The sequence below is a fragment of the Eutrema salsugineum genome, unplaced genomic scaffold, assembly GCF_000478725.1.
Source record: "Eutrema salsugineum unplaced genomic scaffold, Eutsalg1_0 scaffold_2, whole genome shotgun sequence".
In the NCBI taxonomy this organism is placed as follows: Eukaryota; Viridiplantae; Streptophyta; class Magnoliopsida; order Brassicales; family Brassicaceae; genus Eutrema; species Eutrema salsugineum.
The window spans coordinates 7,745,303-7,772,957 of NW_006256829.1; the positions used below are offsets into that span (position 1 = coordinate 7,745,303).

Below are 27,655 nucleotides of genomic sequence, written 5' to 3' on the forward strand. Positions count from 1 at the left end.
TCATTTGGACTGAAATGGAGAATTTATAAATTACGGACTACTTTGTAAAACAGTTGTCTGCTTCTACCTTTTTTGTAAAGTTTACTGCTGTTCTTGTTTTTCCTTTTCATTGTTTTCATTTATTTATCTGTTGAAACTTTAAATCAATAAATGACAGCTTTCGGTCGCAGTCAAAGCATGCAATTTTGGAGCTCCATCAATCCATGGGGGAGGAAAATCGGATTTTAAAAGCGGGTCGGGTCGGGTCATGCCATTTGTATTTTTGGTATAGATAGCTGGTCCAACCGCAATATGAATGGGACCGGGTCGAGTAGATTATAAACTAGAAGTTGTCGGTCTACTAAAAACAAATAATATTCATTCGACGACAGTCTCTTACTTCTCAGGTTGGGATTATTGAATCAAGAAATTTGTATTTTTGTTATGACAACAATTCAACAAAATGATATTGCTGAATATGAAAATTAGAAGAAAAAGAAGATAAGAATAAAAATGATTATAGTAAGGGGTCTCACAAAACAGAAACAAAGAGAACAAAAGGTGAAGAAGATGTATGTAGCAGTTGGATGACAGTGGTGACCAAGCTGTCACTGAGAAGATACTCCACATCTATCAAATGATGCTGCCATCAAAGTATCCTAAGACTATTTTTTTCTATTCCTTTGTTTTTTTTTTATTTTTGTAAAGTATCGAAATAATTTTATTTAATATCTTCACCTACCAACAATTCTTCTATTTAACGAAAAAAAGGTATGAGAAAAAAATGAAAAATGTAAATAAATGTCTTGATTGATCATGGAAAACAAATAGTATATTTTGTTTGATTGGAGTCATGACTCACACAGTCACACACATCTTCCCATTTATTGATCCACGAAAACGTCAAAAAGGTTACATGCGATCATCCGGATTTCACTGATCCATGGAAAGCAAATATATCTTGTAGCAATAGTAGTAGCTAGTTATGGATAAACCGAAAATGTTAAGGCTAACATAATGTTGACTCATATTATTGCAAACGATTAAATATATAAAAGAAAATTAGAGAACTACGAGTCCCCATGCAAAACCAGAAAACTCTGATCAATACCCTCAAAAATCCTAATCCCTTATAGTAACTGGGTGATAACTTAATGTTAATACTAGATAGTTGTCAGATACTAAGATCTAATATTAATAATATGATAGCACAAACCATAATTGTTTCTAAACCATACTAAAACAACCCCAAACCATACCTTTAGGACCAAACAAAGTTAGGTTTCAGTTACCAACAAAAAAAAAGTTATTTGCTAAATACGGCATACTGTATACAGTGAACCATATATTTCAAAGCTGTCATCAACCCCATTAAAGAGCTCTCACCCAAATGACCAACGGACGAGTTAGGGTTCACTGAATCATGCTTAGCGCCCGGAGAAGAATTTAGCCCTTTCTCCCACAAGAATGCACCGAATGCGAATTGTTTCTTGCAAGATAAGTCACCGAAATCTGTAGGCAGGCCATATAGTTTGAGAAGCCGATCAAGTTCTTTCTCCGACATAATCTCGTACTGTTCCTTTGTGAAGTTTGGGTAATGTAGAGGCATTTGAAACGAAGGCCACAAAGCAGACTCGCTTTTCAATTGATCGTGTTCATGGTTCCACGATGATTCCGACGGTATTTTCTCGACAACACCTGAGTTATTGTTGGAGTCTTGGTTGATAGTTTGTAGTTTGTCGCGAAAAATAAGAGTTAGTTGTGAAACTCTTGTCATTGTGTTTGATGAAAAACTTAGCCTTTGACCTTTACTTGAAGAAGAAATTCTTTTAAGTCAATTTATAAGATTATGGAGATGAGAATAATGGAAAATTTCTGTTGTACACTAAAATTTAATAATGGAAACAACATATAATTTTCCTATTTATTAATGTGAAAAATGTCATTATTGCATACTAAAAAGGAAATTGGAGAATTACGAGAGAACTTCCAAAAACCAAATCGAAAATGTTTTGTTTCGGTTTCCGTTCGAGTAATCCGGTTAGCAGAATCCGGTCAGGTCCAGATCATGAACCAGATTCTATCTCTAGCTCTCGGTAAACAACCTAACCACTAACGATATTCAATTAACCAACAAACCCCATCAGATTAAGATCTCAGACGGAAACTTATATGGCTGGTTTGCAAACTGGCTCGTAACAAAACCGGAGCCGGTTTGACTACTGGACGCCGGATAATTTAGCCCAATCCACGAATTGCATACCGCCATATACATTGTTAGCAAACCGGACTCCAACAGTAAACGCCATCGCAACCACAGGAATGCGTTTGGCTGCTGAAGAACCTTCCACTACACGTTCGAGGCCGTTGATGATTTGGTAACGTGCGTTGGAAGACAAGCCAAGGAACACACCTGATCAAGAACACAAGATACAGAAGAGAGTGAGTCTGTGTAATCAACAATCGACAGAGAAATCTTCACGCTTGTCTCTGAGTTTTGTAATTAAGTTACTGTCTCCACAGAACTGGAATCTAATGCTACAAACAACAGGAACAATCCAGCTGATACTGTCACCGAGAACTGAAAGCATAATCGATTCTTGTGTATCAATGGCAATTCAGGTTCTTTTACTTTCTAAGAAACCAAACACGGTTGAAAAAACTGATGATTGATTTGGGTCACAGGAACCTCTATAGCGGGTCAGACCTGGCCTAGCAAAAACTCAGAGAAAGAGTAGACAACACATACATATTCACGGTTCAAGACTATGTTTTTCATTCAACATCAGAGAAAGAAAAAGCTTTGATGATTCTGCAGAGTTTTTTTTTTTAATATACAAAGTTAGAGATGGAAAGTAAGACTTACCCCAGAGAGCAGCGCTTTCGAATAGAGGTGGAACAGGGACGTCTTCTTCTGATTTCTTTATACTCCTATTGACATAGAAACCAAAACTTTTGGTGAAGAACAGTTTTTTTTAGCCAGTCTAGTGTCTCGACACATCATATAAAACCAGAGAGAAACTCAGAAGATTCATTGAATGATTGAGAAGTAGTAAGATAAAGTCGACACTGAAAAAAATACCGTTTTGCCGTCATGATCAGATTTGCAATTCCCTGACCGATGAGACCGCAACCGAACCCAACGGACCCATACAAGAGGCCCTGGATGCAGAATCACACCGATTAGTTAAACCAAAAGGTATAGATGATCCACAAGGAAAGCTAAAGCAATTACCTTGTAGAAGAAAGTTGCAATGCGCTGGTTAACCGAGAATTTACAGCCTGGCCTTTCAGCTTCAAAAACACTTCATAAGCACAAATAGAAAAGCGTATAAGCACATCTCAGCACGAATATACAGCCAACTCGATAGAAAATAGTGGGAAGATTTAATTCATGTGGTACATTACATGGAGCCAAAAGTGAAGAATGAAAGAGAGACAATGACACTCTTACCTGCTAGGAAGGGCTGCACAAGCACGCTTAACGTCTTTAAACAAACCTGTTGAAGCCACGGATGGCTTCCCGATACGCGCATAGGGAGCCAAAAGTCCAACCAAAGCAACATCAACCACGAGACCAACCAAAAGATCAGCCGCATACAACTCAAACTCTGACCAGAAATCTTCCCCTCTCTTCTGTACTTCTGCAAAAGTTGCACAGCAGGAGTCTATGGCTATCTGCATTGATTCCACAAAGTCAGATTTTTTGACACAATCCTAAACAACTGGTCCCGAGATGAATACTAAAAAAGAAACCTTTAATCATTGACAAACCTCAGTTCCAACTTTAAAGAGAAACGAAGGATCCGCAAGCATTCTGTTTCGAAGCATCGAGCAAGTCCTCATCAGAAACCCAAGTGGCCAAACAGAACCCTGCAAATTTTCACCCTCAAAACATGAATCATCACACAAAAAACAATCATCCGAGTTACTTTGTTCTTCCAAAAAATCAAACCTGTAGATCAAGGTAACGAAGAAGGAACAGTTTCCGAATCCCCACGGATTTCGCAGCCTCCAACATATCCTCAGGTAGCGTAATCCCTCTACGCTCTGTCTCTTTCATGACTTCTTCGAATTTCAGTATCGGACCAAACTCCTTCTCCTCAGCTTTATCTGCTTCATCCTCTCCATCCTCGTCACCTCCGTCTCCTCCTCCGCCGTTACCACTATTCCCATTTCCGTCGTTATTCCCATTGTCATCTCCGTCGCCATCGCCGCCGCCGCAATCGAGTTCCGGCTCCAAATCGCTTAAAGCCACATCCTTTAAGCCGCTATATGCCCATTCCGGCACCGATCTGCCGGAGATTTCTCCAGCGACCACATCCGATCCAATGCATCGGTTCCTCAGTTTCCGAGGAGACAGCTCCGAGCTCCAATGGATCCGTCTGGATTCAATACCAGGGCTTCTTCGGAAACAAATCGACCTAATTTCCAACCTTTGACCGGCTCTGCATTGCTTTCGGGGATCTACAGTATTGAACACATCTTTGGAGAAATTTGAAATGTGCGAAATTTTTAGGGATAGAGACATTTGCGCAATGTTCTCGATTGCGTATGATCTAACAACGAAAGAAACTTAGCTTTTTATATAGATAAGCAACACAGAAGCTTTGGGATTTTGGAGGATAGAGGAAGAAGGCGGAGTTCTATTCGATCAAACAATCAGTTGGTGAGAGGTTTAAGGGCTTTAAACACAACACACTCTTGCCTTGATGAGAGACGACCAAGGGGGGGGGTGAATGATAAAGTACGGTCGTATCTACAGAAAGCTTTAAGTGACGACACGCCATTGGTTAAACGGAGGACTTATGTGTCCTAAGACTAACTGATGTGTTAAGAACTTAATATTAGTTATGAACTAAAGATCGGATTTTTGGGTTTATACTTAAGAGGCCCATCTAGAGTAAACTTAAGAGATGCTGACTTTGCTTTGACTATTCAGGCAGATTATACAATATTGACTTTTTGAAAGTGTACTGTTTACACATTTGACTAAAGAAAAAACGTTTCGTCGTCTTCCACATCGCCCAGACTCAAATCTCTCGGTGCGAAGCTGAAAAGTGAGAGCTTTGTTGATATTTTTGAGGTGAGTTATGGGAAACTCTATTTTTTTCCAAGAAATTTTCATTTTCTCGGAGAAATATGTTTCAGCTCATGTCCTCTCTCTTTGTGTATGAACTTAAATTTGCTGATAACTATTCATTCTCTGAAATTTGCTTCCTTTACCAATTTATTAGAGATTTCTCCAAAGAAGTTATGGCCGGTTGGGTTATTAATTAACATAATTCTAAATTGTGTGAAATTTTAACTGTTGCTATTTTCGTTTTTTTTTTTCAAGTTGAACTCAGGATTTTGGTAGAAAATGGATAATCCATCTCAAAAAATTTGAAGCAATCATTGGAATCTTTGATAAAACTGGAGTTTAGTTATTGGTGATTGATTATGTAAGCTTAAACTCGTTTCTCTTTTGTGAGCTGAGCAGGGGAACTTTAATGGCCGACGCAGTGGTAACATTTGGATTGCAGAAACTCTGGGAGCTTCTTATTCGAGAATCCAATCGGCTAAAAGAAGTCCAAGAACAAGCAACCGAGCTACAAAACGATCTGAGACGGCTAAAATCGTTTGTGAAAGATGCACAAGAAACCAAGAAAAGCAAAAGCGAAAGAGTGAAGAATTGTGTACAAGAGATTGTAGAGATTGTGTGCGATGCTGAAGACATAATCGAGAGCTTTCTTATAAACAAAGAAAGGTTTAGAAGAGAAAGAGGGATTAAGAAGCATTTAAAGAGAGTTTCTTGCATCACATTTGCTCATCAAGAATTTAGTTCACAGATCAGTAGCATAATCAGTAGAATCTCCAAGGTTATAGACAATATGGAGAGATTCGGAGTGAGAGAGATCATCGACAAAGTTGAAGAAGAAAATCAAGAAACTTTACCAGAAAGAGTTATCGGGGACACACGACAATCTTTTCCTAGCGTTTCTGAAAGCAGCCTTGTAGGTGTGGAGCGAAGTGTTGAAGAACTTATGGCTCATCTTGTGGGAGAGAATGGTTTTCAAGTGGTTTCTATCTGCGGGATGGGCGGTATTGGGAAAACCACTCTTGCTAGACAAGTGTTTCATCACGAGATGGTGCGGCGTCGTTTCAATGGATTCGCTTGGGTGTTTGTTTCACAAGAGTGTAGGCAAAAGCATGTGTGGCGGGTGATATTACAGTGCCTTAGGCCCAAAAATGAGGAACAGAGAATTGCGGAAATGACAGTCTCTGGACTCCAAGATGAGCTCTTTAAACTACTTGAAACACAAAAATGTTTGATTGTGCTTGATGATTTGTGGAGCATTTCAGCTTGGGAGCTTATAAAGCCAGCATTTCCACATAGATCAGGTGACTCATCTCTTGACCATGAATCATAATCTTTTTATGTACAAAAATGTTAAGTAACAGAAGCATTTTTTCTCAGTTGTATATCTAATTTTGGAATATGGACACAATTTTTGCAGGTAGCAAGATATTACTTACTTCTCGGAATGAGGGTGTTGGTTTTCATCCAGATCTAAGATGCGTTATCTTTAGGCCTAGATGCCTAACTCATGACGAAAGCTGGGAAGTTTTTCAGAAGATTGCATTGTTTGAGAGAAACGATATAGGTATGTCCTTTATTATAACTGTCTTTGCATCTTATGTTAGTAAGCCAAATGCTAAAAAAGGATGAGCTAAGAGAGTCCTTTGTTCTGTGCGTAGAGTTTCAGGTCGATGATGTAAAGGAAGAGATCCAACAAATGCTCAAACACTGTGGAGGATTACCACTAGCTGTGAAAACTCTTGGAGGGCTGTTAGCTACAAAACGTTCAGCGTCCGAGTGGAGAAAGGTACACAACAACATTGGATCTTATATCGCAGGAGAGGTTGGTGAAAATGGTGGAAATGGTAGTTTGGTATTCAACGTGCTATCTTTGAGTTATGAAGATTTACCTTCTCATTTGAAGCACTGCTTTCTTTACCTTGCCCATTTCCCGGAAGATCATGAGATACAAACAGAGACATTGTTTAACTATTGGGTCGCAGAAGGAATAGTGATGGTGTATGGTGAAGAGAGTACTATTGTAGATGTTGCAGAGGATTACCTTGAGGAGTTGGTCAAGAGGAGTATGGTTTTGGTAGGGAAGAGGAACACTGTGACATCAAGAATCGAATCCTGTCGTTTACATGATGTTGTTAGAGAAGTCTGTCTGTTTAAAGCCAAAGAAGAGAATTTCATACAAACTTTCAGTGCTCAGAGCCGTATCTCGGAAGCTACTAGAGCTCGTAGACTCGCTGTACATTTGGTTGATGATGACGAAAACGAACCTGTTATATTTCAGCAGAGACAGATCCAAAACCCCAAAGCAAGGACCCTTTTGTACATCACTAGAGATTTCAGTCCTTGGATCTTATCAACACGGAGTTTTCGAGGTTTACGATCACTTAGAGTCTTGGATCTCTTTGGAGCTCAGTTCAGAAGGCGCAAGTTACCTAAGAGCATAGGGAAACTCATCCACTTGAGGTACCTGAGCTTGAAAGAGACAAACTTGTCTGTGTTACCGTCTTCTCTAGGGAATCTAGAGCTGTTGGTTTATTTGGATTTAGAGATTTACGAGACAATGGTTCACATACCAAACGTTTTAAAGAAGATGAAGAAGCTGAGATATCTTATGTTACCCGACGAACTAAGCAATAAAACGAAGTTGGAATTAAGTGGTTTAGTGAACTTGGAGACCCTCAAGAACTTCTCATTAAAGCACAGTAGCGTTCAAGATCTCATCAATATGACCAAACTCAGAACTTTGTGGGTTTGTTGTGCCTCTGATAACCCTGGAGAGGAAGTTTTACCTGTGTCTCTCGGTGCTTCATTGAAAGACTTGGAGGAGCTGATGTTGTACAACAAAAGAAACGGCCAAGTCCAACCAGCGAAGATTATCGATGCAGGATCCCTTGTTTATGGATTCCAAAGACTTAACCAGTTAAGGTTAGATATAAAGATAGACAAGTTACCTAATGAACTTCAATTCCCTTCCCGGATTGCCTCTGTTTCATTATCCTCTTGTGACCTACTCGAGGATCCAATGCCAGTTCTTGAAAAGCTACACAGCTTAAAGATCGTTAGTCTAGAACTGAATGCTTTCACTGGGAAGAGAATGGTCTGCTCGAAAGCCGGGTTCCCTAAATTGCATACTCTGGAGTTTTCTATACTCGATAACCTTGATGAGTGGGTCGTAGAAGAAGAGTCTATGCCAAATCTTTGTCGTTTGGAGATCAATGACTGCAGAAAGTTAAAGAGTCTTCCTGATGGATTAAGATACATAACTAGTTTGGAGGAGCTAAGAGTAGGATGGATGGAGAATGCATTCAAGGATAAGTTAATCCAAGGTGGAGAAGATTACTACAAAATACAACATGTATCTTATGTTGTGTTTCACAATTGCGGGGACGAATACGAAAAGAAATAGAAGAACAAAATAGGTCCTAGTCTCTTATCTTCTATGCTCTATACTGGTTTCAAACAGTAACTTCATATTGCAATATTTTTCTTCTTAATTCTGTTTCAGGATATAAGAAGTAAATAAATTTTGCTGATATAAGTGTGACAATATAATTAGTTCTTCTGCTAATTTATTGAAGTCAAACTCAAAAAAGCTTAAGTTGAATCAGGTAAGATCTCAACAAACTGATCCTTACATGAGTATGCAATTTTGTGGTATCAATTTATGAAACCATCTGAAGAGTTTTTGAGGAAAATGGATTAAAAACCAAAACCATCACATTTGCTCTTCAAGAGTTTGGTTCACAGATGAGAGGCGCATAATTAGTAGAATCTCCAAGGTTATAGACAATATGGAGAGATTCGGAGTGAGAGAGATCATCGGCAAAGTTGAGGAAGAAGATCAAGAGACTTTACTAAAAAGAGCTATCAGGGAGATACGTCAATCTTTTCATATCCAGTCAGCGAATATTTATTAACTTGACCCACAAGTTATTATTTACATAAAGATAATAGGAAATCTTCCTAAATAATATAAGGAACACAATATATTTTCATAACCGAATCTCGATCTTGGTTCATAGTCTCCACGATTTCGGTTCGTTTGGTTAGGTTGATCGCGTCAATCCTGCAATAGCGAAGGATCCATGTCGGAGCTCTCTGCACCTTTTACTAAACCCTAAAAAACTTCCCGCCTTGTTTTTTTTTTTTTTTTGTTTCTTCTTCTTTTAATCAAAGCTTCACCACTCAGGTGAAGCAAATTTAAGATTTCTGTCTTTGCTGAAGTTTGACTCGATCTTCCTAGCTGTTCCCGTTCTATTGTTAAACGTAGCTGAATCATGTAGACAGATCATAAAGGATTAAACTCATAAGCTTATATGATGGGTTTCTAATTCTCTGTCTGGATTGCTGCTATCAATGTGTAAGTGTAATGAGTTGTTATATTCGTTTAGGTAATAAGGAAGACGCAAGATGGAGCTCAATTCAGAGGATAACATTCTCATGGAGAAGGTTTTGCCTCCTGATGAGCAGGTATTGCCTTCGTCTGGTTGAGATTTCAAACACTTTAAGCAGAGTTGAGAACTTTGTTTCGAATTTGTATGCAGGAGACTGATGTTGATTTGGTATAGATATACATTTATGTAATGATTGTGGCTTTTGAGAAGCTAATTGTTTTCTTCTTGTTCTACAGTCATTGTAAGATAAGAAACGAGAAAAGTTGTATGGAAAATCTGCAAAAGCTGCTGCCAAAATCGAGAAAGTAAATCTACTCCTCCCCTAAGATCTGTGTGTATCTTGTTTTACCCTATTTTTTCCGGTGCTTCTTGGAGATGAAAGAAACTGTTGTGTTTCGCTTGACGTTGAGCAACATTTTGTTGATTCTTCTGTTCTTGATAGTTGAGCTGGTTTCGAATTCATAACTATTGTCTTGTTATCTGGTTTGTTTTTATATAGTTTCCCTTGTACTTGGAGACTGATGGTCTAAATAAGCCATGTGATGACATAACTCACCCAGGTAAATGCTCAACAGCTTCTTCTGAGAGGGAAAAATCGTATCTTATGTATGTGAAAATGTTTAAGTTATAGGTTAGTCTTGTGATGAAAATACTCTTGTCGTTACGTGTGCTTATAATTCATATTACTGAGACTGGTGAACGTGAGTAGATCTTGGCCCTTACAAACTTGATTTTACTGCAAGTGGTCGGCATATGCTACTTGGTGGTCGCAAAGGCCACATTGCTCTTGTAGACATGTTGGATATTAAGTTAATTAAAGAGATCCTGGTTGGTTTTTATTTATTTACTTACTTCATTATAATCTTAATCCGGGATTAATTGTTATATGTAATATTTATGATTTAGATCTCAACAGAAGTTGATGATATCTGCAGGTAAGAGAAAGAGTACGTGATGTTGCATTCCTACACAATGACCAATTCTTTGCAGCTGCGCAGAAGAAGTATGTATATAGTCACTTTCAATAACATCCAAAAATAGTCAAATATCTGAAATCTAACATTCCTTGTAATTTAGAGGGTTCTTGGTCAAATATCTTAACTTGTTACAGGTATGCTTATATTTATGGGAGTGAAGGAACTGAGCTGCATTGTCTAAAGGTGAAGTTTTGTGCCTTTTTCTCGGTTGAAAGAAAGAGACACATGCCTAGTGTGGTCTTTGGTTATTGACTTGAAAACTTTGTCCACTTCAGGAACATGGTCCAGTGGCCAGACTTGGGTTCCTAATGAACCATTTACTGCTTGCGTCAGTAAACAAAATCGGGCAGCTACATTATCAAGACGTAACACATGGTGGCATGGTGGCTAGTATCCAAACAGGTAAAGGCCAAACAGATGTAATGGAAGTGAATGCTTACAATGGTGTTGTTGCATTGGGACATTCTGGTGGAACCGTCACAATGTGGAAACCCACAAGACAAGAACCTCTAGTCCACAAGCAGTGTCACACTGGTCCAGTCTCATCTGTCGCGTTTCATCCAAATGGCCATCTCATGACTACATCTGGTAAAGAAGGCAAAGTCAAGATCTGGGATTTGCGTAAATTCGAGCAAGTTGAGACGACAATTCACGGTTTCCATGCCAAAACGCTGAGTTTCAGTCAAAAAGGGTTGCTAGCAGCTGGAAATGGATATTTTGTTCAGGTTTTGAGAGATTCGAGTGGTGGATCTTCACATAACTATACTAGATACATGAACCACTCGATGTGGAAAGATTACAAAGATGGAGAAGCTTATGTTCAGGCCATATGAGGATGTTCTCGGAAATTGGTCACTCGATGGGTTGGTCTAGCATTCTAATTCCAGGGTCTGGAGAAGCCAATTTCCTTTAAAGATAAACAAAAAGCGATAAACATATTTTTGGGAAAATGGATTAGAAACCAAAGCATAAGATAATAGGAAACATCCCAAAAACAAAGAGAAGCTAAGAAACCAACAGAAGAAAGGAGAAGGTAATGAACTAACTACCAAACAGAGAGTAGTGTTAGAAGAAGATGAGATTCTCAAGGTGACCTGGAAAACACAGCATCTCACGGTCACGCTTACCAATCCCGTGGATGCGTCTAAACTCATAGTCAGCGATTCCATCAATCTCAGCTCTTCTGATACTACCTCTAAGCAGATCGTAGTAGTAAAACAAAAAAGAGCTTAGATGACTTTAAGCACACGGAAACAAACATAGCCTCGTTGGTATGAATCTCTCCGGCGCACAACGCTCTCTCCTTGGTAAGCAAATCTCTCCACTCACAAGGCACATCACAAGTCGTGACGCTCGGCCATTCTTGTTTCTCAGCATCTTGTAGAATCCACAGAGCCGTCGTGTCACGTGAGCAGTAGAAGTCAAAGCTCACGCAAGCTAATCTCCCTTGGTAATCAATAATCGCTGAGGAACATGAGACTGCGTTGTGTCCTTCGGGTCCTTTAACAAACACAACTCTCTCTGATCTAACGTCAAACCTAGCTAACCTCGTGTATCCAACCGCATAGTATACAGCACCATCGATGCAAACATCGCCTTTCATGCAGCGATAAGGATCTCTAGTGGCTGGCTTAATCTTTCTCCATTTTTTCTGTCGAGATCCCAGCGTGAAAACGAAATGCTCCTGCTCTACATTGTCTTTTGTATTGCTGTAGAACATCATCACGCACAACACTTTGTACTGATCCTCGACAGGATCGTAGCCGAGACGTGCGTGCATGTCTCTTCCGTTAGGTGTAACATCTGGCAGTTTGATGATTTGTCTTGTGGTCGGATTACAAACTGCGATCGATGATGATGATGAATCGAGTTTACGTGTGCAACAAACAAGACCGTTTACGGGGCGAGATCTGATGTAGTAGTCGAGATCTGAGATCGTCATGTCGTGTCTGGCTATGACTGTGGAGGATGAGTTGTTGTCGTTGTTGTTGTTGTGTTCAGGAGCGGAGAAGATGAAACGTTTTCGGGAATCGAAGTGCTTGAAGGTTAAAAGGATACGAGGCCGAGTCTTTGACCTAGACATGAACGAGTCGGCGAGATCTTTGCTGTGGATGATAGAGAACCATAGCTTCGACACGGATTGGAATCGGATGAGAGATTTCGCAGGAAGTCTCGAGAGTATATCAAAAGTGAGCTCAAAAGGAATGAATTTTGGGGAGTAGTTTCCGGCTTGATTTAGGTTACGTGGAGGAGACGCTTGTGAATCTTCCATCGCTGGTGGTGATGGGTAATGGTGTGGTGATCGCTTAATAAATTACAGATAGAACACAACAGCCCTAAAAGTCTAAAACAAAAGAAAAAAATATATATAACATAAGATATTAAATAATAAAAAATCTAATTTTTTTTGTTTTATTCGAAATCTAGAATTCATAGGTTTTTTTAAGGAAAAATATTCGAAGGCAAGACAATACGGAATATATGACATATACTTCATGATATTAGGCATTGTATAAGTAATATCAGCAGCCTGATTCCTTTTCCCATTCACATGATCTAATGAACAGATTAGGAATGTATAGGATTGATAGAGAATTCATTCAAGGATATATACTATAAGTTAAACACAAGGTAGATCAGTACTTAATCTACAACATATATACAATAAGATTTTATGTTTAGTTGTGGGGACGGAGTAGAAAAAAAAAAAAGACTACATTATATTAACTATTAATGAAAATATTAAATTAACTTTTAATCAAATATTAGCTTAGGTCCTAATCTTCTTTGCCTTACCACACACCACAGAAGATAGACGAGAACCAAAGCAAAATCTTCAAACATAAGAAAATACCATAGGGAAGTTAAAAAAGAAAAACTCAGCATGCAGAAATAAACAAAATCATATGCAAATACAAGTTGAACTCAAGCATGCAGATAATCTAAGCAAAGTCACAATATTCAGCTTTTGTTCAGAAAAACATGATATTTTCAATGTGGCCTGGAAAACACCGCATCCCACGATTACGCTTACCAAATCCGTGAAAGCGACGTCTAAACTCATAATCCGCGATTCCTAGGACTTGACCACTTCTGAAACTCTCTCTGATCATATCGTAATAGAAAACAGAGAAAGGCTTAGATGACTCTAACCGGTAAGGAACCAACAAAACTTCTCCGGTATGAATCTCTCCCGTAGAATATAAACTAATCTCTCTCAACAAATCTCCCCACTCACTAGTCACAACGCCAGTCATGTTATTCCAAGATTCCTCTTCCTCTTGAATCCACGCACGCATATGGTAAAAGTACCTATAGTTTATTCCTCCTAATCTTCCTTTGTGGTTTATAAGAGTCCAACAGAAAGCGTTTATCTCTAAATCTTCTTCGTCTTCCGGTGCTTTGATAAACTCCATCTTCTCGGATCTAACATCGAACCTAGCAATCTTTTTATGTAGAACCACGTAGTATATAGCACCGTTGATGCAAATCCCGCCTTTGAAACTTGTGTAAGGATCTCCTTGGACGATCTCAACTTTTCTCCATTCTTGTTGTTGAGATCCAAGCGTGAAAACGAAATGCTCTTGCTCTATGTTGTCTGCTCTACGGCTGTCGAAACCGTCGAACATCATCACGCACAACACTTTGTACTGATCCTCGACAGGATCGTAGCCGAGACGTGCGTACATGTCTCTTCCGTTGGGTGTAACATCTGGTAGTTTCAAGATTTGTCTTGTTGTCGGATTACAAACTGCTATCGATGATGATGATGAATCAAGTTTACGTGTGCAACAAACAAGACCGTTTACGGGGCGAGTGTTGATGTCGTAGACGAGATCCGAGATCGTCATGTCGTGTCTAGCAATGACTGTGGAGGATGATTTTTCTTCTTCTTCATCGTTGTTGTTGTTGTGGTGTTCAGGAGCCGAGAAGATGAAACGTTGCCGGGAATCGAAGTGTTGGAAGCTGAAAAGGAGACGAGGCCGAGTCTTTGACCGAATCAGGAAGGAGTCGGCGAAATCTTTGCTGCGGATGATAGAGAACCATAGCTTCGACACGGATTGGAATCTGATGAGTGGTTTCGCAGGAAGTCTCGAGAGTATCTCAAAAGTGAGCTCAAATGGTATGAATCTTGTGGGGTTTCCGTCGTGAGCTAGGTCACGTGTGGGTGACGCTTCCATGGCGGCTTGGTAGTGATGAACCCTAGAAACACAAAAGCCCTCTTATATGATAAAAACCACTCTTTTTTTTTTTATTTCCAGAACCCAAAAGAATATTTTCGGGTTACTTAACAATCCTATAAAACATCATATATTATAAAACAAAGGAATTGCTATACTTACAAAATTACCAAACATATTTACCTTAAAAAGACTCGTCGTATATTTTCTTGCACCTATAATTTCCCCGTTTTGTCTGTTACAAATCATGTTTCAGAATCATTCCCTCGAAGACTATGTAACCTGTATGCATGCATTCTTATCAATAGCACCTACTCAGCATTCATTGTCTAGTTTTCCAAAACCAAATTACGTAGTTCGTCTAGATAAAATAATGATCTCTACTTTTTGTATCTGTCTATACATGAGATCCACTTCTAAAATCAAGCAATGTGCTCTTCCTCCTGCTCTCTGTACAATCTTTCTGTATAGATAGTGTTTTGAAATTTGAAGTTGTTCTTCATCCGAGCTTTTCGGATAGTGTAGCCACGAGATCTTCCCGAGCTTTCTCCAAGGCACTTTGGAGATTTTCAGGCTTCCTGCCACCTGCTTGAGCGAAATTGGGCTTACCACCACCTCCTCCGCCGCACAACTTAGCTATGGAGCCAATGAACTTCCCTGCTTGAACTCCTAGAGACACTACTCCAGGACTGAATGCAGCCACTAAACTAACCTTGTCTTTGTCTGGACATGATCCTAGTACCACAGCGACTGGATCTTCCAGTGTGCTTACCAAATGCTCGGCTGCACTCTTTAAGGAGTCGGCATCGGTGTCATCCATCGATTCAACGAGCACTCTGAAGGAATTAAAACATTCACAAGAAGATATTTAGTTGGAAGTTACATCATGTGTCAATTCTTCCGAACATAAGTATCATACAAATCATTTTAGCAGGAGACAAAAGATTTTTGTTACCTTATCGTCTGTGAAGTTCCTACAGTAAATGCTTTGTTCGATATGACAGATGCTCTATAGACCGCTGCTTTTGAACGCAAGTCTGAGGCTTCTTTTCTAGCAGCACGCAGTTCCTCTAGAAGATTATCCACTCTGTTTGTAACATCCTCTGCTTTCACCTTCAGGTTAAACGAAACCACAAGAGGTTAAGGCAAAAGTATGGAGGCATTTTCTTATCTATCTAGGTAGCTTTTTTTTTTCAGTTACACACATCTTCAAACATGGAAAGGAAAACACTCTAGAAGCAGAATACCTTGAGAGTCGAGCATAGACGTTTCATTTGAGAATCCCGTGAGTTTATGTATTCAATATATGCTTCACCTGCAACCGCTTCGATACGCCTGATTCCAGATGCAATCCCCTGTTCTGAGATAATCTTGAAGGCTCGTATTTCTGCAGTATTGCCAACATGAGTGCCACCACAAAGTTCCATTGAGACACCAGGAACTTCTACTACACGAACCTACGATTAATGTAAAGGTACTATTAGTCAAGCCAAATTAACTTATAACCAAAATGAAACGTTTCCTAATAATGTGGTTCTCATCATTTCAGGTTTTATGAAGCTGCTTGCCAATGTTTTGACGTTTCACAGAGCAAATACAATCTTTGCATTATTGTGACATGTCTCTTACCTCATCATCATATTTTTCCCCAAACATTGCAATGGCTCCAGCTCGTTTTGCATCAGCAAGAGGAAGGACTTTTGTTTCAAGACGTGTAGCATCCCCAATCCACCTATTGATCAGGCTTTCGATCTCCTCAAGCTCACCATCATGTAGGGGCCGATTAAAATTGAAATCGAATCTGAGCCGGTCAAAAGCTACTAATGAACCAGCCTGTGATGTTTCTTGTCCTACTACTTGCTTAAGTGCTGATTGCAACAAATGGGTGGCCGTATGGTGAACCTGAAAAGTTGACAAAAAAGATCAAGAATTTGAAAAAAAAAGAGGCAGTTGCGAATATTGGGATGCAAAATGAAATTCAACCGCACCTTGGCTCGTTGTCTCAGGTCTGCATCTACTGCTGCTTCCACCTCCTTGCCAACTTCCAGAGCTCCACTTTTTATTGTGCCCTTGTGAACAAATATCTTAAGAGACTTCTGCACATCACTTACCTCAACAACAGCATTCTCTTGGTTCCCATTAACATAAAGAAAACCATGATCTGCAATTTGACCTCCTGATTCAGCGTAGAACGGAGTTCTGTCCAGCAGAATCTCTACATCGTTGCCTTCAGAAACCCTTGTCACAGGCTTCCCACCCACCAAAAGACTCTTCACAACAGCACGAGCAGAGAGACTGTCATAGCCAAGGAACTCAGTGTCGGCAATATATTTCGTGATGTCAGCTTCATCTTCAACTGTCAATTTCACAACATTGTGAGCAGCTTGAGATTGACGTCTTTGATTATCCATTTCCGCTTCAAAACCATTCATATCTATACTGACTCCACGTTCTTCAGCAACTTCTGCGGTTATCTCCACAGGAAAGCCGTATGTGTCATACAGAATAAACGCATCTTTTCCAGATAGACAAGGCCTATTTTCTGTTTTATCCGCAGTTGACAGGGCATCATTAAGCTTTTGGTCAAGTAACTTTTCACCTCTTTCCAAAGTTTTCTTAAAGTGAAGTTCCTCTTGCCTAATCTCCTCAATGATGCGTGACGCTTTTAGTTTTACATCTGAATCAATATAAGTGCTCAATTCCATCACTTTTTCAGCAACTATTGGCAAAAACGCTCCCTTCAGATTACCTATTCCATCCCCATTAATTCCGAGAGACTTCCCCTTGCGAACAGCCCTTCTTATTAACCTCCTTACTACATAACCTCGGCCAATATTTGAAGGCAAAACACCATCTGATATTAGATAGACAATTGCCCGCATGTGATCTGCAATCACTTTAAGACTTGTTTTTGCCTGGTCATCTGCAGAGTCGTATGATATATTCGCCAACTGTGAGACCTTCCCAATGATCGGATATATCAAATCTGTCTCGTAGTTGTTTGGAACCTTCTGAAGGATTTGAGCCATACGTTCCAATCCAAGACCAGTGTCTATGTTCTTCTGTTTCAAGGGCTCAAGCAATCCATCTTCCGTCTTGTTATACTGCATGAAAACCAAATTATAGAACTCAATAAATCTGGTATCATCCCCAAGATCAACATCATCATCAGAACCTCTCTCAGGATGGAAGTCATAGTACAACTCTGAGCACGGACCACAAGGCCCAGTTGGACCACTGGTCCAAAAGTTGTCAGCTTCACCCATTCTCTTTATCCGCTCAACAGGCACACCGACTTCATTCTTCCAGATTTCGAAAGCTTCATCATCGTCTTCGTAAATGCTAACCCAAACTCTGTTAGCAGGTAGCCCAAACTCTATAGTTGATAGCTCCCACGCCCATCTTATCGCTTCTTTCTTGAAGTAATCACCAAAGCTAAAGTTCCCAAGCATCTCAAAGAAGGTATGGTGCCTTGCCGTTCTTCCAACATTCTCCAAATCATTTGTACGTATACACCTTTGTGCAGTGGTCGCACAAGGAACCTGTCTAGGTACCTGCAATAAAACAATACCAATGTACATTATCTTCAAGTTTGTAAAACTAGTCTATAAATGCGATAAAACAGTACTGTTTGGTTTAGAATATATTTATACCTTTCCAAGGAAAATAGGCTTAAATTGAAGCATTCCTGCAATTGTTAACAAGACAGTAGGGTCTTCTGGTACAAGAGAAGCACTTGGAAGGACCTTATGCCCACGAGAGGCATAGTATTCAAGAAAACGCCGCCGTATTGAATCTCCACTAACATCCTTAGACTGATAATCCTCCCTAGCGTCCTCAGACACCGGCTGTACTGATACTGAAATCCAAATAGTAAAGATGTTTCAGTTTTGAAAATTCAATGGTGATAAAGAAATGTGACATTCCAAATGCGAACTCCAGAGAAGGAAATGGAAAAGAAAAAAAAAAACATAAACTAAACCCGGAAACAAAAAGTGCATAAACCTGAAGAGCTCTTAGCAATAATCTGAGCTGACTGAGTTGATCTGGGCAACAAGACTGCAGGAGAAACACCTGGAATGGTGCTGGGAACAAATCCTGCAAACCCCATTATCGATAATTAATGAAAAAGAAAGACATGAGATGTATAGAGGGGAGACTCGCATATAATTTATAAATCAAAGCAACAAGATGTGAATCCACGAAACTAGACAAGTTTGTTTATCAATCAAATCAGCCAAATTACATCGTAAACTTACAAAGTAAAACAAACAACCGAAAATTTAATGCAAAAAAAAAAAAAAAAAGTAAAATGAAGAAGCTCAAAGTTCTGAATCATAAAGGATACTGAAAACCAGACTCAAGAACCGCCTTTGAGAAATCCTTGGAATCAAATTAGATTGATTGTAAAATACACTAGAATCAAATTAGATTGAAACCAGACCTGTCTACTAAATTCAAAAAATTTAGAGAATCCAGTGCTACTTAAGAAACTGACTATAGAATTTCTCTGCTTCACCGTGAAAACGAAACCCAGATTTTGATTTCATCAATCACTGTAACTCAAAGCAAAACCATAAGCGCTAGAGATAGTTTACTACTGAGAGATTTGTACGATAACCAGAGGAAAGACAACATATCTTTGTACGTTTCACCAGAATCTAACCTTGTAAACCTGATATTCTTCAATTAACAAAGTACAAATTCCACTTGCCGTTTCAAATTCGAGCAGAGAAATGAAACACCCATACCAATATACGATATTCAAAGTTCTAATGCAATTCGATATCATCTAAGGAACAATCTTACAACCTCTTAGAGTATCAGAGATATGGAAGAACGTAGGTCCAGCTTCGATTTCATGTTAATTACATCTCCTCCTAGTCTAATCCGTACAAGCTATCAATCGGAAAAACTGAACAGAACCAAAAATACACTAAACCCAAAACAGAACAATTTCTATTAGCCGTGCATTTACAGGTTTATCAATCTCAATCTCATTCACTCAATTCCGATGAGCGTTGAGATTCGACACTTACGTCGTCTAGGAAGGAAGGTACAGGAGCGATGCGAAAGAAGGACTGGTTTAAGAGGGAAATCGAAGAGGCTTGCTCTGGAGAAACTCATCGAGAGAATATGAGAGCGAGCGAAGAAGACACACAATCAGCATTCAAGCTTTTTCTATCCACTTCGTTTTCTTAACAGATTTTCTTATGATTTTTTTTTCTCTTTTTTTTTTTAAATTGCCTTGGAGTATTGTTTTTTTTACTCGGTAAAAAAGAAGATTAAAGAATAAACTAGAAGATCACGGTGAATACCTCCTTCATTCGTAGAGTAAATTTCTTTCATTGTAACCGAGGTAGAGCTTCCTGGGCAGAGATAATTTTCTTCGACTTCTTTTGTGAATGGAGAGATATTGTTAACAGAAAATTTGGAAAACTACCTTTAAATTAGTTTAGAATTTGAAAACTACACCATTTTTAATATTTTTTAAAAGAAAAAATTTGGAAAAATACCTTTAAATTAGTTTAGAATTTGAAAACTACACCATTTTTAATATTTTTAAAAAGAGAAAATTTGGAAAAATACCTTTAAATTAGTTTAGAATTTGAAAACTTACACCATTTTTAATATTTTTTTAAAGAGAAAATTTGGAAAAATACCTTTAAAATAGTTTAGGGTTAATCAAAATATTTATAGAGTGTTTTAACAATTTAACTTCTCACAAAATTAATAATTACTAAATGATATCATATACGAGTTTTTTCGCAACATTTATACCCTTAACATTTATCTCGGTTGACAAAAAAACATAAATATTTACCTCAAATACATAACTATTCTAGCTGATAAATAAATAGTGCTCATAATCTATGTTTTAAAATTAAATAATACGTGTTTTTCTTTCTAACCGCCTCACTTCACTAAATAAGAAGAAAAAAAATTTTCTTCGCCGCTTTTTTGTTCTTCCTCACTCTGCTTAACGCCGAGTGCATAGTCTCAGTCAAAATCGCTCGTCCTTGCGAAAAATTTCTTCCACAACTTTATTCTGAATCTGTAAGAATGGTTGCAGTAACCAAACTGAGGATAAAGTTTGGTCCTGAAGGTTCTATCAAAACTATCCAAAACCTTCTTCGCCGCTTTTTTGTTCTTCCTCACTCTGCTTAACGTTGAGTGTATAGTCTCAGTTAAATTGAGTCTGTTTTTAAGAAATGATGAGTGTTTGGACGAGGTTGAATCAGAAATGTCTGACGCTATTAGAATCGACGATCTTAAGGAGGGAGAGATCTTGTAGTCTCAATACAGATCTAATTTTTGACCAGAACAAATGTTTTGTTATTGACCTAAACTTTGTTAATATATGAAATTAGATGTTAAAAAAAAAAATTAAGCCCGTCGAGGCAAAAAAAGGTAAGTTGAAGAACCTAACGTAACAGGACTCTCTTGTGTGTTGTGTCATGTGTCATGTGTCATGTGTGCATTTATCGTGTATATATATAACTATGAGAGTTGGAAAGACAAGTGTTGGAATTAAATAAATCGAATTGTTCAAAAATATAAAAGAAATCATTTATCAACTTAATGACAAATAAAATGGCACACATAACGTAACTGAACTATAAATTAAATGTGAAACTCAAATCAATGCCCAACCCTCGCAACTACTTTCTTTCAATGTGTCTCTCTGCCAAGCACCTTTTTTTCAGGCCAATAGACATATATTCACTGCGTTATGTCTATATATAAGACGAAACATACACATAAACGGTACAATATACATTACTATCGTATTTACAAACATCTGAGTCCACCTAATTGGCTAATTCTATTACATTTAATACAATCCCCCAAAATGTTTGTTTGTACTATATAAACACCATTCCATGCAAAACCACATACTAGTCACATTCAAAAAAGCAGAGAAACTTTTACATCATCATCTCTGTGAATATACGTACTGAGAGAAAGATTAAAATGATGGGTTTCTCTCGAGAGTTGGTGGGAATTTGGTTAAAGCTCTATGTGGTGGTTGGATCTTTAATGGTTCTTGAGGTAGTAGTGGTGATGAAGGCACAGCCATTGGTTCCATCGATGTTCATATTTGGTGATTCGGTGGTTGATGTTGGAAACAACAATCATATATACACAATCGTTAAAGCTAATTTCCCTCCTTATGGAAGAGATTTCACAACCCATAAACCCACCGGAAGATTCTGCAATGGAAAATTGGCTACTGACTTCACCGGTACCTTTATCTTGTTTTGTTTATATTTCTTTCGATATATACATGCATGCATGCATGTGCAAATACTGAAATACATATACATCTTACATGCAAAATTTGGACTAAATTATCGTTGAACATAATATCGAGGCATGTGTATACATCCAGAGTGTGTCTATGTGTATCCAAAGATATATAATAGGGTTTTCTTGCATACTTATGATGAAAAGTTGAAAACAATGTTCATGCAAAACATCGATTTTCGTGCATGTAACTGTGTTTGTATAATGTGTACATCAACATGCACATTATACATATACTCCATCAATTTAATTAATTGAAGTAATTGATTATTTTTGTGCAGCTGAGAATCTTGGGTTCACATCATACCCACAAGCTTATCTAAGCAAAAAGGCAAAAGGCAGAAACCTTTTGATTGGAGCTAACTTTGCATCTGCAGCTTCTGGTTACTACGATGGCACAGCCAAGCTCTACGTTAGCACCATTTTCACCTTTTCTAGCACTACTTTTTTTTCTTTCATCTAATAAGTAACAAAGGAGTTAATTTGTTTTACTTTTGTAACCTTGATTATTTTTGTTTGCATGAAGAGTGCAATATCGTTGCCGCAACAGCTGGAACATTACAAAGACTATATTAGCCAAATCCAAGAACTCGCAAATTCGAACAATAGTAAAAATGCTAACGTCACTTCCATAATTTCCGATGGCATTTATATCGTCAGCGCGGGGAGCAGTGACTTTATACAAAATTACTATATTAACCCTCTCCTCTACAAAGCCCAGTCATCTGATGAGTTCTCCGATCTCCTTATCCTCTCCTACTCCAATTTCATTCAGGTTATATTTCCTATTTTCTCTTTTGTTTTTTTTCCTCCATTTTTTTTTCTAATAAGTCAGGAGTAAATGAGAAACCAGAATGACTAATTTGAGTTATGTCATATATTTTAGTGGCTGTAACTAGATTCAGACATTTTTTTGGCGCTTTCATTTTCAGTTTATGTTTAGAAAAGAACACTAAAAAAATATAAATACGACACTTTTTTAATGGAAAAGCTTGTTGTAGGAGTTGTAGGAGTTTTACAAAGCTTTCATAAATCTTTATTAGTATGATTTTCGATGCACTCAATCACACTTATTATTTGTCTATAAAATTGTTGATTTGTTTATGTTTTTTTTTTTGGGAACCCCCAAGAATTTGTATTCTTTAGGAGCAAGAAGGATCGGAGTGACGGCGCTTCCGCCGTTGGGATGTTTACCGGCGGCCATAACGGTGGCGGGGCCACACGAGGGTGGATGCTCAGAGAACCTTAACAACGACGCAATCTCCTTCAACAACAAACTCAATACGACGTCGCAGGCTCTCAAGAGAAACCTCATTGGACTCAATTTGGTCGTCTTTGATATCTATCAGCCTCTTTATGATCTCGCCACCAGGCCATCCGAATTTGGTAAACTTTATATATCTCAAAGCTATATAAAACAATTCTTAATTACAAAAAGATTAACTTTTGTGCAAGTGTGTGTTTTACCGCAATGTTCAGGATTTGCAGAGGCAAGAAGAGCATGTTGTGGAACAGGACTACTAGAGACATCAATACTGTGTAACCCTAAATCACTAGGAACATGTAACAATGCATCTCAGTATGTCTTTTGGGACGGATTTCACCCAACAGAAGCTGCTAACAAGATTCTTTCAGACAATCTCTTGATCTCTGGCATCTCTCTCATCTCCTAATGATCCCTCTTCTCTCTCTCTCTACTTTCCTCTCAAGATCATTGTTGCTTTTGACTATTATGGCTTAAGATTGTATTTTTCACTATCTGCTGTTGTTTTGCCCATTTGAATTCAAGAATGAATCGAGATTTATATCTAAAAACACTTGGTAAAACTTCTAGTTCTGAAATTTTTGAGATTAATTTTTTGTTTAGAATCTCTTCCTCTGTTTTACAATTTATCAAACTATGCCTTAAAGTGATCTATGGATATGAGAAAGCCAGGCAGGTTCCGACCTGAATATGTCTGTTCAAAAGCCCACTGGGTCGGCGCTTTCTTGAAGCTTGCGACTTCGTCAATGTGTGATGCCTTGGTTGGCCATGGAAAGTAGATTCCACATGAGTTAAGACCCTTCGATCGATCTACAGTTGAGAAAGAAGTAAACTGTGAATCAAGTAAAACCTGAATATTTCCAATTCAAAGTACAATCTTACAGTTGAAATACACTTTAAACAAGATCAAAGTCTATGGAACTGTAAGATCAATCCGAAAAAGTATTTGAATGCAGCAATGCTTATTCCAGAGATGGAGAATAGCTTACTTGATATATCTTTGACAGCAATCTGATAGCCTTTTAACATCAGCTTCGTTTACAGAGCAGTCCCCTTTCATGCTTTCCTCTCGTAAGTCCTCCTTGCGAATATTCCAATTGTTCAACATTGATTCAATCTTCTGTATCTGTTGTTGCTAAAGGTCAACAAAAGATCCATACAGGCCAACTTTGAAAAATCTAGAAAGGAGCAACAAAAACAGAGGAATATAAAAATGGATACAGCAATTGTTCGCGCGCCTGGCTTTATCAGGGAAGGGAATGAGTTTTGGGAATCCTCGTTTGAGTCTTCAAGTTGTATATCGAGAAGATCATCTTCTATAATATCCGAGTTTCTTACCAAAACCAATATGTACTGACTCAGACAGAATGTGTTTATCTCAGACTCCTTAACTCTGGCAAGTACCCTCGCAATAACGTTCCAAAGAGCTCTTCTTGCTTCTATGTCATCCGAAGCAAATGGTAATGTACTGAACAAACCTTCCAAGAAAGAAAAATCTGCTCGTGCAGATTCATAGAAGGTGTCAGATAAAGACATGAAGCACTAGATGAACAAACCAAAACTATGCAAATATTTACTCTGTTCATCCTAATTTGTCAAGTAGGAGCCCTCGCAGTTTATTACAATACGACATCTTGAGAATGCTTTGATCAATATAAAAAACTTATACTTGTTAACCAAACTTGATTATAATTTTTCATAAGACCACTGTTCCAGAAATAAGAACTTTGTAGAGTAGAGTCACGACACACTTTGCAAACCTATAATGGAAAATTATGACCAGATATGTCATGGAATAAAAGTAATTAGTTTACCTTGCGAGACTTCTGGGATAAAGTCAACTGTTTCTGACAGCATATTTGCGATTAAAACTCCAGCAGTGACACAAGACGTTGCAACCTACAGAGAAGTCTAGTTTATTAAAATTCTAACATGAGATCTACTCAATAGAAAGCTTCATATCAACTTAAAACTACCTCGGCTTTGTCCTGAAGTTTCATAAGTTCACAGACTAGTTGAAAAAGTTCTTTGCTAGAGCAAATCTCTTTGGAATGGCTATCTGAAGCGGAAAGGGCTTCAATAGCTCGGAGAATAATTTCAAGGACGGGGTACCTGCAATCATACACAAGGGTACATACTAAATAGTGAAGCATTACACTTGTTTGTTTTTGCAAGAATAAAAATGCCATCCACTAACACCTGAAGATGAGTTTCTATTTTTTTCATACCTTTCTGGGATTCGTTCTCTAGTCATCTTGCTCATTTCAAAGGAAAGAAGATTGATCAAGAGACTCGCCAAACCCAAAGCCATTAGTGGAGGGATTAATAGCTGCCCAACCTCTGGTTGACCTTCTATGATACCTAACAGTAGCCCTACACTCTGTGGAAAAATGGAATTGATTTAGCAAATTGAAAAAAAAGAGCCATGTCAAACCAAAGCTCAAAGAGTATTGGCTGAGGGACATGAAAATAGGCATAAAGTATAGATGAGTTAAGGAAAGATTTCCATCTGAAACTGAGTCCTATAAAATCACCAGTTAGATCAACCTTTCAACCATCCATTCGTCCAGTTCAAGAATGACTGAGCTACAAGCACAAATATCAGAAGTTACCTTTTCAGTAAGATGAGGATTCAAGGTATTTTCCGCAATCCACAAAATACGCCGAAGTATATCATCAGACTGCAAACACTCGGCCCAAAAAATGCACCCAGCCCCATAGAGACCCGAGGTGAGTATCCTATTGGAAACAAAATATCAATTAGTCAGAAAATCCAACCAAATGGTCAAGCATGAATCTAAATGTGATTTGACAAATTGAGTTTTTGCCTGCAAATTTCACTTAGGCATTGGGTATCATCAAGAAACAACTGCCCCACTAGCATATTTACTAGCCCGGCTGTAGACTCTATACGTTTCAACAGACCTTCATGGCAAGCAAGGTTTCCAATAATCCCGAGACAGATTTCCTTGCAAGCCAATATGAAAAGGATAAATATTAAAATCAATTCAGAACGACAAAAAATAACTGTAACATGGTTCAACTTAGCCAATTCTCATCTATATACTGAGTTTCTTACTCGAATGCGGGCAGATTTTGAAACCATAAGGTTAGCGTGAAGCACTTCTAAAATTAGGTTCTGTACCTGCAAAGCCAAAGCCAGATCAATAAACAATCGCAACTTCGAGGTCTCAATCCCAGTACAAAGAGTCAATACAAAACCCCCCACTACATGGAACCAAGCTTGCTGCTCTCTTTTCTACATGGAAACCAATGAATTCTTTCACCAGTTCATCTCCAAATGTCCTATTGGTTTCAACTCAACTTAAAACCAGCACTACTATTTGTAACTTTAATGTTCATAGAAAAATAAAACCAAGTATTCAAAGGAATTAACTTCAGCGTCTAAATTCATTACCATTAGCTCAGCATGAGTTCTACTGGCGGCAAGATCCCACAAAACGCAACCATGATCTTCCCATGCCTCTTCCATTGAAGACCCGCTTAGCTTTTCAGGCTCCCGACATGAACTAACCATGTCGTCCCTCTCCTCCGAAGTGGATTCGTTATTGTTACCTCCAATGTCCATGCTCACTGGATCACCACTGGAATTGCTGAAATCCCTATTTTCAGATTTAGCTGCAACATTATTGGCATTCATATGATGGTTATGTCGTTCCCCAGTGCTTTGATCACATTCTTCACTTCTCGAATCGTTTGGAAGGAGCTTCCTTATCAGTGAGATTATATAGCTGGGATCAACTGTAGTCGAAATCTCGAACAACTGCAGAAACATATAAAATCAGAAATCACTGTCAATAAACAAAAAAATCAGAACTTTCAATCGAAGTGAGCCAGCACAAAGCCCCTGATTACACAAATTTCCATGAAACTCAATATCTACACTTAAACTAGGTTAATTGAGCTCAATGTGAGGCGACAAAGATTATTGAGCAAATAGTCACCGGAAAAACTGATGATTTACCTCATCAGGCGGAGGCGGAGGATGATGCGAGGGAAAATCGGTTTCTTTTTGTTCTCTTCTTTCATCAGAATATTTTTCTTCATGTTTACTTCGCTGGCTCACTTCATCGTCCTCCATTGGAACCTCTCTGGTTTTTTATCTCCGTCGCCCTTATTTTCCTCCTCCTCTCGCCTGAAAATTCGAACACCGTTCTCTTTACACAGTTTACAAAATAAACCTTGTACTAAACCTTATTTCATTTTGTGACCCACATAGTAATAAATTTACTTTGAAAGTATTAAGCTTTTTCTATATAACAAATGCACCCCTTTTGGACATACCATACAAAAACCTGCCAATTGTTCGCATAGCGAGTCTCGTGGACAGGTGGCAACAACACACATTATTCACAGGTGGAAATATCGCGCGGATGAGAAATTAAGAATCTCAAACTAATCCTCGGCCACAAAATTAACGGTTAACTACCATACTAGTTTATTCATTAAAA

At 38.4% G+C, this 27,655-nt stretch overlaps 8 protein-coding genes and 1 pseudogene across 9 annotated transcripts; 3 read left to right on the forward strand and 6 right to left on the reverse strand.

Moving 5' to 3' along the window:
* Positions 1–1,285: 1,285 nt before the first annotated feature.
* On the reverse strand, positions 1,286–1,756 carry LOC18019249. The gene has a single exon (XM_024156665.1). It carries the CDS (start codon positions 1,754–1,756, stop codon positions 1,286–1,288), a length of 471 nt encoding a protein of 156 aa, XP_024012433.1.
* Positions 1,757–1,815: 59 nt separating this feature from the next.
* On the reverse strand, positions 1,816–4,692 carry LOC18017671 (protein RETICULATA-RELATED 1, chloroplastic). The gene is made up of 7 exons (XM_006400720.2): positions 3,935–4,692; positions 3,754–3,852; positions 3,434–3,657; positions 3,215–3,284; positions 3,062–3,141; positions 2,846–2,910; positions 1,816–2,392 (listed from the first exon to the last, which is right to left on the reverse strand). Exons 1-7 carry the CDS (start codon positions 4,508–4,510, stop codon positions 2,199–2,201), a joined length of 1,308 nt encoding a protein of 435 aa, XP_006400783.1. The 5' UTR covers positions 4,511–4,692; the 3' UTR covers positions 1,816–2,198.
* Positions 4,693–4,931: 239 nt separating this feature from the next.
* Positions 4,932–8,603, forward strand: LOC18017672 (probable disease resistance protein At1g58602). Of its 2 annotated transcripts, XM_024156792.1 has the most exons (5): positions 4,932–5,065; positions 5,462–6,363; positions 6,480–6,626; positions 6,721–8,478; positions 8,565–8,603. In XM_024156792.1, exons 2-4 carry the CDS (start codon positions 5,472–5,474, stop codon positions 8,463–8,465), a joined length of 2,784 nt encoding a protein of 927 aa, XP_024012560.1. In that variant the 5' UTR covers positions 4,932–5,065; positions 5,462–5,471; the 3' UTR covers positions 8,466–8,478; positions 8,565–8,603. The 2 variants fall into 2 exon arrangements, with proteins under 2 accessions (XP_024012560.1, XP_006400784.1); XM_006400721.2 differs by having other exon boundaries at positions 6,721–8,592.
* Positions 8,604–9,469: 866 nt separating this feature from the next.
* LOC18017673 (probable U3 small nucleolar RNA-associated protein 7) lies at positions 9,470–11,343 on the forward strand. Its single transcript, XM_024156666.1, is given in 9 exon segments — positions 9,470–9,529; positions 9,604–9,621; positions 9,953–10,013; positions 10,163–10,281; positions 10,389–10,456; positions 10,565–10,613; positions 10,706–11,230; positions 11,232–11,276; positions 11,278–11,343. Coding segments are annotated over 9 exon segments (1,011 nt in total).
* A 152-nt stretch (positions 11,344–11,495) lies between these two features.
* LOC18017674 lies at positions 11,496–12,702 on the reverse strand (annotated as a pseudogene).
* Positions 12,703–13,402: 700 nt separating this feature from the next.
* LOC18017675 (F-box protein At1g30790) lies at positions 13,403–14,937 on the reverse strand. The gene is made up of 2 exons (XM_024156669.1): positions 14,927–14,937; positions 13,403–14,633 (listed from the first exon to the last, which is right to left on the reverse strand). The coding sequence occupies exons 1-2, from the start codon at positions 14,935–14,937 to the stop codon at positions 13,403–13,405; spliced, it is 1,242 nt and encodes a 413-aa protein (XP_024012437.1).
* Positions 14,790–19,738, reverse strand: LOC18017676 (alanine--tRNA ligase, chloroplastic/mitochondrial). The gene is made up of 8 exons (XM_006400725.2): positions 19,651–19,738; positions 18,617–18,709; positions 18,265–18,470; positions 16,600–18,165; positions 16,241–16,513; positions 15,859–16,068; positions 15,567–15,724; positions 14,790–15,447 (listed from the first exon to the last, which is right to left on the reverse strand). The coding sequence occupies exons 1-8, from the start codon at positions 19,736–19,738 to the stop codon at positions 15,111–15,113; spliced, it is 2,931 nt and encodes a 976-aa protein (XP_006400788.1). The 3' UTR covers positions 14,790–15,110.
* A 1,789-nt stretch (positions 19,739–21,527) lies between these two features.
* LOC18017677 (GDSL esterase/lipase At5g22810) lies at positions 21,528–23,735 on the forward strand. The gene is made up of 5 exons (XM_006400726.2): positions 21,528–21,857; positions 22,201–22,331; positions 22,446–22,694; positions 23,050–23,305; positions 23,399–23,735. Exons 1-5 carry the CDS (start codon positions 21,587–21,589, stop codon positions 23,590–23,592), a joined length of 1,101 nt encoding a protein of 366 aa, XP_006400789.2. The 5' UTR covers positions 21,528–21,586; the 3' UTR covers positions 23,593–23,735.
* Positions 23,736–23,742: 7 nt separating this feature from the next.
* On the reverse strand, positions 23,743–27,347 carry LOC18017678 (protein saal1). The gene is made up of 11 exons (XM_006400727.2): positions 27,169–27,347; positions 26,602–26,967; positions 26,263–26,328; positions 26,012–26,151; positions 25,796–25,922; positions 25,412–25,563; positions 25,160–25,295; positions 24,998–25,082; positions 24,405–24,679; positions 24,173–24,309; positions 23,743–23,993 (listed from the first exon to the last, which is right to left on the reverse strand). Exons 1-11 carry the CDS (start codon positions 27,283–27,285, stop codon positions 23,975–23,977), a joined length of 1,620 nt encoding a protein of 539 aa, XP_006400790.1. The 5' UTR covers positions 27,286–27,347; the 3' UTR covers positions 23,743–23,974.
* Between the last annotated feature and the right edge of the window lie 308 nt (positions 27,348–27,655).

Excerpts from the sequence above, each read along its gene's own strand:
- LOC18017676 (XM_006400725.2), bottom strand. The coding sequence starts at position 19,738 with ATGAGTTTCTCCAGAGCAAGCCTCTTCGATTTCCCTCTTAAACCAGTC. Across the intron at positions 16,069-16,240 it reads GGGAAAAATATGATGATGAG|GTTCGTGTAGTAGAAGTTCC; the intron begins GTAAGAGACATG and ends CATTAATCGTAG. Across the intron at positions 15,448-15,566 it reads GGAACTTCACAGACGATAAG|AGTGCTCGTTGAATCGATGG; the intron begins GTAACAAAAATC and ends TAATTCCTTCAG.
- LOC18017678 (XM_006400727.2), bottom strand. The coding sequence starts at position 27,285 with ATGGAGGACGATGAAGTGAGCCAGCGAAGTAAACATGAAGAAAAATAT. Across the intron at positions 25,296-25,411 it reads AGAGAACGAATCCCAGAAAG|GTACCCCGTCCTTGAAATTA; the intron begins GTATGAAAAAAA and ends GTATGATTGCAG. Across the intron at positions 24,310-24,404 it reads CAGGCGCGCGAACAATTGCT|ATACAGAAGATTGAATCAAT; the intron begins GTATCCATTTTT and ends TAGCAACAACAG.
- LOC18019249 (XM_024156665.1), bottom strand. The coding sequence starts at position 1,756 with ATGACAAGAGTTTCACAACTAACTCTTATTTTTCGCGACAAACTACAA.
- LOC18017671 (XM_006400720.2), bottom strand. The coding sequence starts at position 4,510 with ATGTCTCTATCCCTAAAAATTTCGCACATTTCAAATTTCTCCAAAGAT. Across the intron at positions 3,853-3,934 it reads TTCGTTACCTTGATCTACAG|GGTTCTGTTTGGCCACTTGG; the intron begins GTTTGATTTTTT and ends GAAAATTTGCAG. Across the intron at positions 3,142-3,214 it reads TTGCAACTTTCTTCTACAAG|GGCCTCTTGTATGGGTCCGT; the intron begins GTAATTGCTTTA and ends TTCTGCATCCAG.
- LOC18017677 (XM_006400726.2), top strand. The coding sequence starts at position 21,587 with ATGATGGGTTTCTCTCGAGAGTTGGTGGGAATTTGGTTAAAGCTCTAT. Across the intron at positions 21,858-22,200 it reads ATTGGCTACTGACTTCACCG|CTGAGAATCTTGGGTTCACA; the intron begins GTACCTTTATCT and ends ATTTTTGTGCAG. Across the intron at positions 22,695-23,049 it reads CCTACTCCAATTTCATTCAG|AATTTGTATTCTTTAGGAGC; the intron begins GTTATATTTCCT and ends GGAACCCCCAAG.
- LOC18017672 (XM_024156792.1), top strand. The coding sequence starts at position 5,472 with ATGGCCGACGCAGTGGTAACATTTGGATTGCAGAAACTCTGGGAGCTT. Across the intron at positions 6,364-6,479 it reads AGCATTTCCACATAGATCAG|GTAGCAAGATATTACTTACT; the intron begins GTGACTCATCTC and ends CAATTTTTGCAG. Across the intron at positions 6,627-6,720 it reads GTTTGAGAGAAACGATATAG|AGTTTCAGGTCGATGATGTA; the intron begins GTATGTCCTTTA and ends TTCTGTGCGTAG.